The sequence below is a fragment of the Eumetopias jubatus genome, unplaced genomic scaffold (assembly GCF_037043125.1).
Source record: "Eumetopias jubatus isolate StellerSeaLion01/CBP00866 unplaced genomic scaffold, mEumJub1_p1.0 scaffold_8, whole genome shotgun sequence".
In the NCBI taxonomy this organism is placed as follows: Eukaryota; Metazoa; Chordata; class Mammalia; order Carnivora; family Otariidae; genus Eumetopias; species Eumetopias jubatus.
The window spans coordinates 130,803,674-130,816,616 of record NW_028274814.1 but is presented as its reverse complement, the minus strand read 5'-3'; the positions used below and the strand labels follow the sequence as shown (position 1 = coordinate 130,816,616).

At 59.3% G+C, this 12,943-nt stretch overlaps 1 protein-coding gene across 1 annotated transcript in view; it reads left to right on the top strand.

Moving 5' to 3' along the window:
• The window catches only part of MYH9 (myosin heavy chain 9), a 90,386-nt gene extending 78,356 nt beyond the window's left edge, over nt 1-12,030 (top strand). The window contains exons 28-41 of the mRNA XM_088025355.1: nt 917-1,123; nt 1,333-1,437; nt 1,582-1,734; nt 2,778-3,026; nt 4,336-4,548; nt 4,699-4,911; nt 5,190-5,351; nt 6,717-6,845; nt 7,790-7,878; nt 7,969-8,092; nt 8,371-8,579; nt 9,136-9,244; nt 9,395-9,567; nt 10,470-12,030. Of these exons, the coding sequence (XP_087881481.1) occupies nt 917-1,123; nt 1,333-1,437; nt 1,582-1,734; nt 2,778-3,026; nt 4,336-4,548; nt 4,699-4,911; nt 5,190-5,351; nt 6,717-6,845; nt 7,790-7,878; nt 7,969-8,092; nt 8,371-8,579; nt 9,136-9,244; nt 9,395-9,567; nt 10,470-10,587 (2,253 nt within the window). The 3' untranslated portion in view covers nt 10,588-12,030. The remainder of the gene's footprint in view (nt 1-916; nt 1,124-1,332; nt 1,438-1,581; nt 1,735-2,777; nt 3,027-4,335; nt 4,549-4,698; nt 4,912-5,189; nt 5,352-6,716; nt 6,846-7,789; nt 7,879-7,968; nt 8,093-8,370; nt 8,580-9,135; nt 9,245-9,394; nt 9,568-10,469) is intronic.
• The last annotated feature ends 913 nt before the right edge of the window (nt 12,031-12,943 follow it).

The following is a 12,943-nucleotide window of genomic DNA, read 5'->3' as shown; positions in this document are numbered from 1 at the left end:
ATATGAACAGTAAGAATTCAGTAAGTTGTTCGAGAATGACTGTCAGTATTTTGTCCAGGACCCGCCAGACCAGAAGGCCTCCAGGAATTGGAGTGGCCTGGTGCCAAGTGCCAGAGGACCCTAGGGTTTTCTCTGGAGCACCCACACCTGGTCAGCTGCAGTCTTGATGGGAAGCCTTGGGATGTTAATCCTGCTAGTCTTGGGCAGGCGGCCGGGCCAGGCAGTTCTCAAGACCATGTTCTGCCTGCCGTGGCTCCCAGCGCGAAGCCACTCTTGGTGGCGGCCCAACAAGTCAAAGACTCTTCTGCGTGGCGGCCTGTAAAATGCTCTCAAGAGGCATGCCTTGTCCATCTTGGCGCCTTCTGGTGGCAGCCTTCCCTTGCCCTTCAGCTTTTCCCCACCCAACACACCTTCGAGTTTGTGTGGTCCCCCTTGCCACGTGCCTGTGATCCTGCAGCCAGCTTGGTGGACGGTAGAATGGGGTGGTTGAGTGGATTCTGTAAATGCCGCTTTTATATTTTCTGGAAGATCGTCACATTATCACTCGGAACATCAGATTTCAAAGAGGCTCTACTGGAAGCCCAACTCTAAGCAACTATAATTTCCCTCATCTTCTGATATGTTGAAGCCCTAGTATCAGTGATGATAGCCCGTTACATCTGAGCGTGAGGGAGGCCGGGTGGGGACTGTTTCTGAGCTGCGGACAACGTGCTGCATGTCCCGTCCGGCTGAGTGAGGAGTGCAGGTCAGGCCCGAGCGTCCGGCCTGGGGCTCTTGGCAGCATGCATCCCCTGGGCTGGCCCTCTGGCGTTCTCGCGGCCGAGAGAGCAGACTCCGGATCTGGACCGGGCAGCTCTCCCAGCCTCCTGCCAGGGCACAGCTGCCCCTTTCCACCTCGTGGCTTGCGTCCCCACAGGTGAAAGCCAACCTGGAGAAGGCGAAGCAGACCCTGGAGAACGAGCGAGGGGAGCTGGCCAACGAGGTGAAGGTGCTGCTGCAGGGCAAAGGGGACGCTGAGCACAAGCGGAAGAAAGCCGAGGCCCAGCTGCAGGAGCTTCAGGTGAAGCTCACCGAGGGAGAGCGCGTGCGCACGGAGCTGGCCGACAAGGTCACCAAGCTGCAGGTGAGGCCTCCGCTGGGACCCGGGCCTGGGCGGGGATGCCTGCCGCTGCGCCTCAGTCTTGGCCTGGATCTCTGGGGCTCCCGCTCTCTTCTTGAGCGAGGCCTTCGGGGCGCGGCCCGTGACTCCAACCCCCCCCCCCCCGCCCTTGGCCTGATGGCTGAGGTGGGGCCAGAGCAGTCATGGTCCTTGTCCTTCCCGTGCCCGTGCAGGTTGAGCTGGACAACGTGACAGGTCTTCTCACCCAGTCTGACAGCAAGTCCAGCAAACTCACCAAGGACTTCTCTGCCCTGGAGTCCCAGCTGCAGGACACACAGGTAAAGACAGCGGCGAGGCCCAGCTCCTCTGTGACCCGTCCCCCGAATCAGAGAGACTGGCTCCTCCCTCCCGTCGGGTGTGGGGCCCGTGAGGCTCTGACCCTGCGTCTCCTGAGCCCCGGCGCCCCACATGTCTCGGCGTAGGAGCTGCTCCAGGAGGAGAACCGGCAGAAGCTGAGCCTGAGCACCAAGCTGAAGCAGATGGAGGATGAGAAGAACTCTTTCAAGGAGCAACTGGAAGAGGAGGAGGAGGCCAAGCGGAACCTGGAAAAGCAGATGACCACACTCCATGCTCAGGTTCGGTATCGGCTCTGCCCTAGATGCCCTGTGCCCCCCTGGAGACTCAGGGAAACTGGGGGGAGTCTGCAGGCTGGGCAGTGTCTGGCTGGGCACCCACCTGCACAGGGGACGGGAGGGAGGCCCAGGTGCTGCGAGCCAGGCGCCCTCCCTTGGGGAGCTCCTGCCCTCTCCAGCCAGAGCTGCTAGCCAGGGTCCCGGCTAGAATTCAGGAGTCTGTAAACGTGGATGGAGGAGACCTCACGTCTGTTTTTCCATCAGTCTGGCTGACATCAGTGTTCTGTTCCGTCACGCACGTAGGCCGTAAGCCCACGCCAGCGGCAGTGCATGTGGCGTGAAGGAAAACCAGCGGTCACCGTGTCTGAGCTGTGGCGGGCTTTGGGGATGTCATGGCGCTCCCGCCACTTTGGGAGCTCGTACTTGACACGCTAACAAAGGAGCACACGGGTTACTCTGTCACAGTCTAAAGAAGTACCCAGCCACTGCATTTTTCTGTATTGGTTTACTTGCTGATCCTCTATATTTTATGCACGTTAAAACATCATTACGTAAGAAGGAGGTCGGTGTTTTCTAGACTATCAAAAGGGCCGCGACCAGAAATCGATCAGGAGCCCTCTTCTACATCCTATCGTAGGACCTCAGTGGCCAGGCCAGGAGATCTATCTGCACCACCTCCTGGGGGTGGGCCCGTAGCCTGTGCTCCAGTCTGGGTGGGAGTGGCTGGTGGGTGCGTGTCGTGGCAGCTTTGTCTCTGGGTGTGAGGAGGGGCGGCGGGATGGATGCCTACGGAGCCCTGGCGAGAGGCCAATGGAGGGGGCTCCCCTCTCTGGGCTTGTCTGAAAAGCAAGTGGCTTGGTGTACGTCTCGACAGAGAGGCTGCCCCTGGGGCTGCACGCACTAGGCAGATGCCCTCTGCAGAAACCCCGTTTCTCTCACCCTGGTGGAAGAGGGGCGTCTCTGTGACCGGGCCTCCGCTCGTGGGGTGCAGGCTGGCTGCCACTGCCCCACGCCTGGGCTGTCTCCCTAACTCTGCTCCTGCCCAGGTGACGGACATGAAGAAGAAGATGGAGGACGGCGTGGGGTGCCTGGAGACTGCAGAGGAAGCCAGGAGGAAGCTCCAGAAGGACCTGGAGGGGCTGGGCCAACGCTACGAGGAGAAGGTGGCTGCCTATGACAAGCTGGAGAAGACAAAGACGCGGCTGCAGCAGGAGTTAGACGACCTGCTCGTGGACCTGGACCACCAGCGCCAGACTGCCTCCAACCTGGAGAAGAAGCAGAAGAAGTTTGATCAGGTGGGTGCCTCCGGGCCGCCCCCTGCACCTTTCCGGTCCGGCACAGCCGCAGGGAAGGCGAGGCTGGGAATACCTCACCACCTAGCTCGGGAGGGCCGCGGGCCAGGCACGCAGGGGTCCCCCTTGCGGGGCAGGGCGTTTCTTCCTCTTTTCCTGTGTCTGACGTCTTTCAAATTGTCTGTAATGAACCAGTTTTACTCTGATGTAGGATTTTGTTTTTTTTTTTCTTTACTCTCAACACGGGGCTCGAACTCACAACCCTGAGGTCAGGATGGCACATGTCCTACCGACTGAGCCAGCCAGACGCGCCTATGATGTAGGATTTTTATTTATGTGTCATGCCCTCTGCCTCATTGCAAAAGCTCTGAGGCAGCTTACAGAGAGACCCAGGCAGTGGAGTAGGAGAGGAAAGTAGACTACATCAGGGGTTGCCAAAACCCACCAAGCACTACCCCGTGCCTGTTGCTGGGGGTAAAGGTGCGCTGGATCCCACCAGGCTCCCTGGCTGCTTCCGTGTTTCTATAGCAGAGTCCGGCAAAGTCTAGAGCATTCACTCTCTGGCCCATTAAGAAATGGGTCTGGGGAATAAAGAGGTATTGGGGGGTTGGGGAGATGGGGAGATGAGGTCTGGCCACGGGTGGGCCTACACAGAGGGTGGACCCCGAGAACTTGGGTGTAAATGGGCATCCTTGACGAAGGCCACAGGTGGAGGCTGGGCCTCTAAGCAGCCAGATTGACAGGGTTGTTTTTTTTTTATTTATTTTTTTATTTTTTTTTAAAGATTTTATTTATTTATTTCAGAGAAAGAGAGAATGAGAGATAGAGAGCACGAGAGGGAAGAGGGTCAGAGGGAGAAGCAGACTCCCCGCCGAGCAGGGAGCCCGATGCGGGACTCGATCCCGGGACTCCAGGATCATGACCTGAGCCGAAAGCAGTCGCTTAACCAACTGAGCCACCCAGGCACCCATATTGACAGGGTTTTTAAGGGAACTACCAATCAGCTGTTCAGGAAAACAGGGCCTTTGATGGTTCTGAGAGAGTAATGTTCCCTGCGGGTTCTCATGGAAAGGGTGCCGTGTTTCATACAGAATCGTGATTATCAAACGATGAAAACGAAACAGACCTCACAACGTGCTGACAGAGCTGATCGCTGCCTCGCCTGGTTACCCCAGGCGATGGCTTGGTGCCGGCTCTACGTGGTCCCCTCCCCTCAGACCAGCACCTAGGACCCCCAGTCCCCAAGGAGTATGGGTCCGGGTGCTTTGCCCCCCTGAGGGCAGGAGGCTCATGGTGACCACCTCCCCCTCAGCTGCTGGCCGAGGAGAAGACCATCTCTGCCAAGTACGCAGAGGAGCGCGACCGGGCCGAGGCGGAGGCCCGGGAGAAGGAGACCAAGGCGCTGTCGCTGGCCCGGGCCCTGGAGGAGGCCGTGGAGCAGAAGGCAGAGCTGGAGCGGCTCAGTAAGCAGCTCCGCACAGAGATGGAGGACCTCATGAGCTCCAAGGATGATGTCGGCAAGAGCGTGAGCACTGGGTCGGCGGCCGGCTCAGGGAGGGACCCGAGTGGGGATGTCCCCAGGGACTAGGGGCTGAGCGGACACCGAGGCCAGGGACCTTGGGGACCTCGTCCCTCCGCTCCTGACTCGGATTCCCTGGGGGTGGGGGTGGGGCAGGTTCATGAGCTGGAGAAGTCCAAGCGGGCCCTGGAGCAGCAGGTGGAGGAGATGAAGACCCAGCTAGAGGAGCTGGAGGACGAGCTGCAGGCCACTGAGGACGCCAAGCTGCGGCTGGAGGTCAATCTGCAGGCCATGAAGGCCCAGTTCGAGCGGGACCTGCAGGGCCGCGATGAGCAGAGCGAGGAGAAGAAGAAGCAGCTGGTCAGACAGGTGTGGACGGGCCCCCACAGCTCACCCCCTTTTCTGGCAGGCTTCCGTTTTCTTTCCTCTCCTGGGTTGTGGTGGGCCCCTCGTCCACTCCTCCCATGTCTGTAGGTTCCAGTCCCCTGTCTCCAGGGTCGGGGACCTGCTCTTTTATGGTCAGTACTCTTCATGGGCCCCTGGAGGTGCCCCCCTCCGCCCCCCTCCGCCCCCCCCCCCCCCGGGCTCAGAGTGGAGCAGGGTCGGGGTGTGGGTGCTGCTGCCTGAGCCGTCCGCCTGTCCGCCAGGTGCGGGAGATGGAGGCAGAGCTGGAGGACGAGAAGAAGCAGCGCTCGATGGCAGTGGCCGCTCGGAAGAAGCTGGAGATGGACCTGAAGGACCTGGAGGCCCACATTGACTCTGCCAACAAGAACCGAGACGAGGCCATCAAGCAGCTGCGCAAGCTGCAGGTGAGTTCTCGGGCCATACTGGGCGTGGCTGCACCTGTGGCGCTGGCCTCAGGTGGGTTGGGACACCGGCCGGGCGGTCGGTGAGCGCTGCGAGGCGTCACCCTCCCCTCTCTGCGGATGCTGCCCTTAGCCCTGGAACAGAGAGCAAACTTGGAGTAAGATCATTGACTGTGTGTGCATTAAACAAGGAAACAAACCCAGGCAAACCTGGAAAGGAAGTGACGTTAGGGACGTAATCACTTGGTGGTAGATTTCCAGAGTAAACCAGATACGGCCCGGGTCCCAACCCGATCCAGTCTTAGTGGACAGTGATCGAAGCTTCTGAGCTGAGCACAGAACCCCATGTGTGGCCCAGAGCACAGAGCACGCACGCGGGAAATTCTCACCTCACCGATAAAGATGACAGATTTTGTGTATATGTTTTTTATTTTCATAATGATTTTAGCATAGTTAGCATACAGTGTTCTATTCGTTTCAGGTGTACGATACGGTGATTCATCCCTATGTCCGTACATTACTTGGCGCTCATCAAAATAAGTGCTAAAGAGAACGACTTTCGTTCTAGTCTACTCATTTGTTTATTGAAAGATTTTATATATTTATTAAGAGTGTGAACATGAGTGGGAGGAGGAGCAGAGGCAGAGGGAGAAGCAGACTCCCCTGAGCTGAGCAGGGAGCCCGACCTGGGGCTCGATCCCAGGACCCTGGGGTCATGACCTGAGCTGAAGACAGACGCTTAACTGACTGAGCCACCCAGGCGCCCCAAAGAGAACAAATTTTTTAAAAAACAGCTCTGAAAAGCCACGTCACACCCCGAAAACCAGCAGCAGGAAGAACAAATTCTGTCCGTTGACGAGGTCGTAGGGTGTAGATGCCCTTCTTGGTGGCGGTTGTTCTTGGTACCATCTGGCCTGGGGAATCGCAGTTTGGGATCATGTGCAGAAGGAAAAAAAGGAAAAACCTATTTGACCAAGGTCTTTAGAGTTAAAACCAATCACAGGAGAAGAACAAAGGAAATGAGTTTTTGCCGTGTAGTGGGGGCTGACCTGGCAGGTGGGCATTGACCCAGAGAAGCGGGTGTCCCCGGGGAATGATTCAGGTCAACAGGAAGCTGTAGGAAGTGCAGCCCAGACCGCAGCTTGGGCTAACGTGTAGCCAGTGACTCAGAGCTTCCAAAGGTGTGCTTTGTGAATTCTGATGGTCAAAAACGTGTGGAAACGACACAGGATAAGAGAGACCTGTGTCCTTGTTATTTGGCCCTCTTCCGGTTGGTTACACGTAGCACGGGGCTGGAAGCGGCCCGAGGCTCCTGGGGGAGGGGTGGTGGCTCTGGTGGGGGTCCCAAGCCTCTCCCGCCCGCCACAGGCGCAGATGAAGGACTGCATGCGGGAACTGGAAGACACGCGCGCCTCCCGCGAGGAGATCCTGGCGCAGGCCAAGGAGAACGAGAAGAAGCTGAAGAGCATGGAGGCCGAGATGATCCAGCTGCAGGAGGTGGGCCGGGCCCCAGGATGGCACTCGGGGACACCAGCAGGGGGCAGCCCACAGCCTCCACCCGCCCAGCTGGCGGCCCCCTAGCCCAGCTGCAGCGGTGGGTTGGGGGTGGTTTTGGCTTCGTGAAAACATTCCCTACAGGCTTGCGTTAGGTAGCCGGGCTTCCCGGTGTGACTGAAACATGTGTGTGAATTAAATTGTCACCATTTGGGGCCAGCTCCCTTGCATGAAACGAGGCTTTGTGGTAATCACCACCTCCTGCTGAGCAAGGGGGGGGGGGGTCCTTCCCAAACGCTCAGGCACCACACGTCCCCCCACCCCTTTGTCGTCACACGTGAGGCATAGGGAGAAAGGCTTCCCTCCGCCCTAGGCGGTCGTCTTCAGTGTGAGGTGACTGGCCACCTGGTGTTCCTAGCGGGGCTGGTGTCCAGGCATGTCCTCGTCCATTCTCTCCTGATGGCTGCGCTCTCCTGCCTGGGCCTGGGGTGAGCCCTCCCTCTGAGGTCACGTGTAGGTCTCCGTTGAGGCCACCTTACCCTCCTGGCTCTCAGGGACTCCGTGCTCTCGCCCTAACTCACACCCCTGCCTCGTCCCGCTGACTTCTGGTCTCCCCGGAACGCAGAGGGACGACCAGCATCCCATTAGGACGGGACAGTTTTTTCATTTATCTCTACATCCCCAGCACGTGACTTGGCTGCTAACACTTAGATATAGGGGCTTTGCAAACATGTGGTGCCTAAGCCATGGCCTCAGAGGAAGGACCCAGCCCTGTGAGCCAGAGGGGCTCACGAGGAAGGACTTCGTGGAGGAGGCAGACGTAGGAGGGGGTTTGAGAGGAAGGGCCAGGGGCTCGGGGAGCATGGTGCCGCAGAGTACCAGGAATGGGGGTGGGGGGCTCGCAGGGCTTCGGGCCGAGCGGGTCACGGTCTGCGTTTTCATGGCAGGAACTGGCAGCCGCTGAGCGTGCCAAGCGCCAGGCCCAGCAGGAGCGGGACGAGCTGGCCGACGAGATTGCCAACAGCAGTGGCAAAGGGTGAGCCGTGGGGCGGCGTGTTTGGCTGAGGGCAGGGGGTGCCCATCCTCTGGGACAGGCCCCATCTCACTGCTCCCTGCCCTCACCCAGAGCCCTGGCATTGGAGGAGAAGCGGCGCTTGGAGGCCCGCATTGCTCAGCTGGAGGAGGAACTGGAGGAGGAGCAGGGCAACACGGAGCTGGTGAACGACCGGCTGAAGAAGGCGAACCTGCAGGTGGGCGGGGCCGGGGCTGCCTGGGCGTTCCTTGCGCGCCAGGCTCTCCACCTTCCAGACAGTGGCTGGCGGGAGCCCGGGGCTCACGGCTTTCAGGGAGCGTGTCCCAGCACCTGTGAAGGTCTCCCTTGGTTTCGCTCTCTGGACCCTGGCTGTGGTCCAGAGCTTGGGGCCCCAGGGCCTGGTGTTTTCAGGGGCTCTATGGGACCCAGCGGCCCGCCTCTGCCCCAGCCAGGGCCCCCCGGCCTTCCTGGGGTGACCAGCCCTCCTTCCCGCAGATCGACCAGATCAACACCGACCTGAACCTCGAGCGCAGCCACGCCCAGAAGAACGAGAACATGCGGCAACAGCTGGAGCGCCAGAACAAGGAGCTCAAGGTCAAGCTGCAGGAGATGGAGGGCACGGTCAAGTCCAAGTACAAGGCTTCCATCACCGCCCTCGAGGCCAAGATCGCACAGCTGGAGGAGCAGCTGGACAACGAGACCAAGTAGGTGTTCCTGCCCATCACCTGTGACAGCCTGCAGCCTCCTCTGTTCCTGCCCGAGTCCCGGAGGCCTTTGTCCCCCTCCTGACGGTCGCTCATCCCTTCCGCGGGGGCTTCACGGGAGTTTGCGTAGGAGACCCCGGCCCACCTCCACAGTTGGGGGTTTGGACGACTGTCTCTGGGGGCTGAATCAGACAGAGGTGGGGGTTCCTGCCCGGTTGGGCAGCCAGGTTGTGGGCTCAACGAGACTGACGCTTATTTAGAGGCAATGGGCAGGTCACACTGGGCCCCAGATTTCAATTTTCCCTTTCCTTGCTACATACCTGCTCTTTGGACTGTGTCCCCTCCCTCCCTGAGCCCGTTTCCTCTGTGAAATGGGGTAGTCGCCGTGCCTCCCCTGTAGGAGACCAAGCACGTTGTGGGTGTTCAGTGGGGATGGCTCGGGGCCTCCCCGAGGGGCAGATGCCAGTGAGGCCTAAGGATGGGGGTGTCCAGCCGGTGGCGTGTGGCCAGACCCTCTGAAGGAGGGTCGCTGAGCCACCGTGTCTGTGCCCCGCAGGGAGCGCCAGGCGGCCTGCAAGCAGGTGCGTCGGGCCGAGAAGAAGCTGAAGGACGTGCTGCTGCAGGTGGATGATGAGCGGAGGAACGCGGAGCAGTTCAAGGACCAGGTGTGTGTGTGTGTGTGTGTGTGCGTGCGTGCGTGCATGTGTGTGTGTGTGTGTGTGCGCGCGCGCACGCTGGGCCGCGGGGCCGCGGGGCCTGGTGGGCCTCCTGCGCCAGAGTCCCTGACCAGGGCCACTGGCCGCACATCTCCGCAGGCCGACAAGGCGTCCACCCGACTGAAGCAGCTCAAGCGGCAGTTGGAGGAGGCCGAGGAGGAGGCCCAGCGGGCCAACGCCTCCCGCCGGAAGCTGCAGCGCGAGCTGGAGGACGCCACCGAGACCGCCGATGCCATGAACCGCGAGGTCAGCACCCTCAAGAACAAGCTCAGGTGAGCCCCACCGCCTCCTCTGCCCCCGTCGCGCCATTGCTTCTCCTCCCCAAAGTTCATGTGCTTGAAAAAGCGTGTTTCAAACAAAGCTCCCAGAAGCTGGTTCCATTTGGGCCTGGCGCCCGGTGCTGCGCTGTCCTCCCGCTGCTGGGCGGGCGCTCACCCCCTGCGCTGATCCCCGGCCTTCTGAATAAACGCTGAGCCCTTGGGCTCCTTCGTTCCCACCTCGTCTGAAAAATTCGCTCACGGGGCAGCTCCCAACCTGGTGAGACGTTTTCCAGGCTTGAGGTGGCCCGGCTGGTCCCTGGCACGTTTGAGGGGACTGGTCCGTGGTGGCCGAGTGCGGCCCGGCGTCCTTCCCCACCCGTGCCTGTGCCAACAGGGAGGCCTACTGTGCGGTTGTCGGGGAGCGTTAACGTTACCATTGAAGAAGTATCAGGTGGCGGAGGCAGAGGGTCTTTTTCTTCTTCTCCAAAATTCTCACTTCTCTCCCTTAAGCCTAAAAGCAACAAGAGCAGACATTCTAGTCCGTACTTAATATTAATGTGACCGGAAGAAGGCGTTGGTATTTGCGTACCGGGTGGGATTATTCTGCATCTCGTGGTTTCACCTGTTTTGTAGGAAGTTTGATCATTTGTGTGCAGGGTGGCATCTTGCAGAGGGTGACTCTGTCCGCTTCTGGGCCTTTCTCCCTTGCAGTCAAGTCAGCTTCCTGATGTCTTTTCACCAGCACTTTGAAGTGAAGTGAGAGGCTGTGGTCCCTGAGGCTCCCCGTTGCCCCCCCCATCCCACCCTCCCCCAGGATGTTAGGACCCGGTGTCCCTCTACAGATGGCCTCGAAGTGTGCGAGCTGTACTTGGCCACCCTGGCCGGCCCGGCTGACCCTGTGCCTCTGTCCCTAGGCGAGGGGACCTGCCATTTGTTGTGCCCCGCCGGATGGCCCGCAAAGGTGCTGGCGACTGCTCGGACGAGGAGGTAGACGGCAAGGCGGACGGGGCTGAGGCCAAAGCTGCCGAGTAACGTCTTCTCCTGCTGCCCGGGACGGACGGACAGACCGACAGATGACTCCGCCTCCCTTTTCCAGCCCCCGCAGCACCCTCCTCCACCTTCTCGGGACTGCCGTGACCGTGACCTCCCCACCCAGTCCCACCAGGCCAGGGGAGGGGACCTCAGGCCTGCGCCTCCCCGCCCGCCGCCCCCAGGCCTTTCTGAGGGTGTTTGGCTTCCTCCACTGCAGTCCCCTCCCGCACCCCTCCCACCCCCAGAACCTGATACCAAAGAGTCCGAGTCTTGGGCCCCTGGCCTGGGAACAGAGCGACCAGCAGGATCTTTGGCCCTCTCTTGCCGCACAGCACAAGATGGCAAGGCAAGGAGGGCAGGCCACCGGGGATGGGCAAAGAGAGTTTTCTACGAATCTATTTTTCTTCAGACTAAGAAGTTTTGATAGCCCGACACCGCAGAAGAGTTGTCACCTTCCCCCACCTCCGCCACCAGCTCCCCCTCCTCCTCTGCTGTTGGCAATCACACACGGCGACCTCACAACCTCCGCCCCATCGGCCCCCCACTCCCGTGGGCCCTGGGCGATTGGGTGAGAGCAGGCCCCGGGACGCCCCCTCTGTGCCGGGCACAGAATGCGGGGGGCGGGGAAGGAGAGTCACTCCTCCCCACCCGCTCTGGGCAGCGCCACAGGGGTCCTCTTCCTGTTTCAGGGTGTCTCCAGTGCAATGAGCCCCTTCCCTCCTTTGCCAAGGGCAGCCGGCCCCTTCCACTGCGGGGCTGCTGGGCCTCGGGGCCCAAGCGGGACAGGCCAGCCGTGGCTTCTCCCAACATTCTTGGGGACCAAATGTATTTAATGGTTAAGGGGCTTGTCCCAAGTCTGACAGCCAGAGCGTTGTGAAGGGCCGGTGGCCCTCCAACACGACATTGTACCTACTCTAGGACTGGGGCCTGAGGGCAGATTTTCTGCACCGTGGACTCAGCGTGGTTTTTTAAAAATCTGCCAGCTGCACGGATGTGTTTGAAAGGAGAAAAAAATTTTTTTCTTTCCCCCGCCCCCTTCTTATAATAAATGATAAAATTCCAAGTCTTTATCACTGCCTTTCCTTGGGAACCACGTTTAGAAGAGAGTAGCTTGTCCTACACTGGTCTACACTGGTTGCTGAATTTACCTGTATTCCTAACTGTTTTGTATATGCTGCATTTAGACTTACTTATAGCAAAGAAGGCATTTTTTTTTTTTAAAGAAAAACTCAACAAATCATGAAGATATATGAAAGCTATGCCTAGAAAGCTCTGAATTCAGGTCCCAGTTGCTGTCACAAAGGAGTGAATGGAGCTCCCAGCCCCGCCCCTTTTTTATATAATAAAAGTGCCTTAGCATGTGTTACAGCTGTTCCCACTACAGTAAGCTGGTTTACAGATGTTTCCACCGAGCACCACAATAAAGAGTACCATGTGCTACGAGCCGTGTCTGCTGGTGTCTGTCTGCCCGGGCGGGTGGCCTGGACGGGACTGTGTGTGGCTTCTGCTGCGGACACCTACTTTGCATCCTCTTTTTTTTTTTTTTTTTTTTAAGATTTTATTTCTTTGAGAGGGGAAGAGAGCGAGCGAGAGCGTGAGAGCAGGGGGAGGGAGAAGCAGGCTCCCCGGCTGAGCAGGGAGCCTGATGCAGGACTCCTTCCAAGGACGCTGGGATCATGACTTGAGCCAAAGGCAGATGCTTAACCAACTGAGCTTTTGTGCATCTCCTAGAAGCTTCCTGTAGTGCAGCATGGCCGAGGCAAGGGCTGGGGGAGGGGTGGCAGTCGTGCAGGAAAGGTAGGCTAGAAAGGCAGGCTAGGCCGGGGCAAGGACACTAAGAGGGTCTCCTAGAAACCTCTGTTCAGTTACTGAGTACCCACTGTGCGCTTGACTGGGGCTAGGGACACAGACCTAGGTGCTGACTTCCAGGAGTGTCCTTAGTTGTCAGACAAAGCCTGCCTTCTGGAGGTTCGTCCCGAGTTGAACACAAGCAGGACCAAGGGAGTCGGTGACCTGGCCTGTGGGTATTGGAGCAGGAGGCCGCCAAACTTTTGTTCCTTCACTGGTTCTTTTAACAAAGGCTGAGGGAAACCCGGCCCCTTGCAGGGCGCCTGGAGTACAAGGACATGGGAGACAAGAGGTCCCTGCAGCTGCAAGACGGAGGGAGTGAGGGGGAAAGGCATTCCTTAGAGAAGGGCTCTGGCGCGGACCCAAGCAGCCCACTTGCGCACCGCCGGGGTCCCGGGGCCACTGTGTGGCCAGCTTGGCTGCTACGGAAAGCTGTGAGCTTCCAGGCAGGCGGGTCCGCGGGCCTCCATCCGTCCATTCCTTCAACCTCTGCACAGGTGCAGGTGTG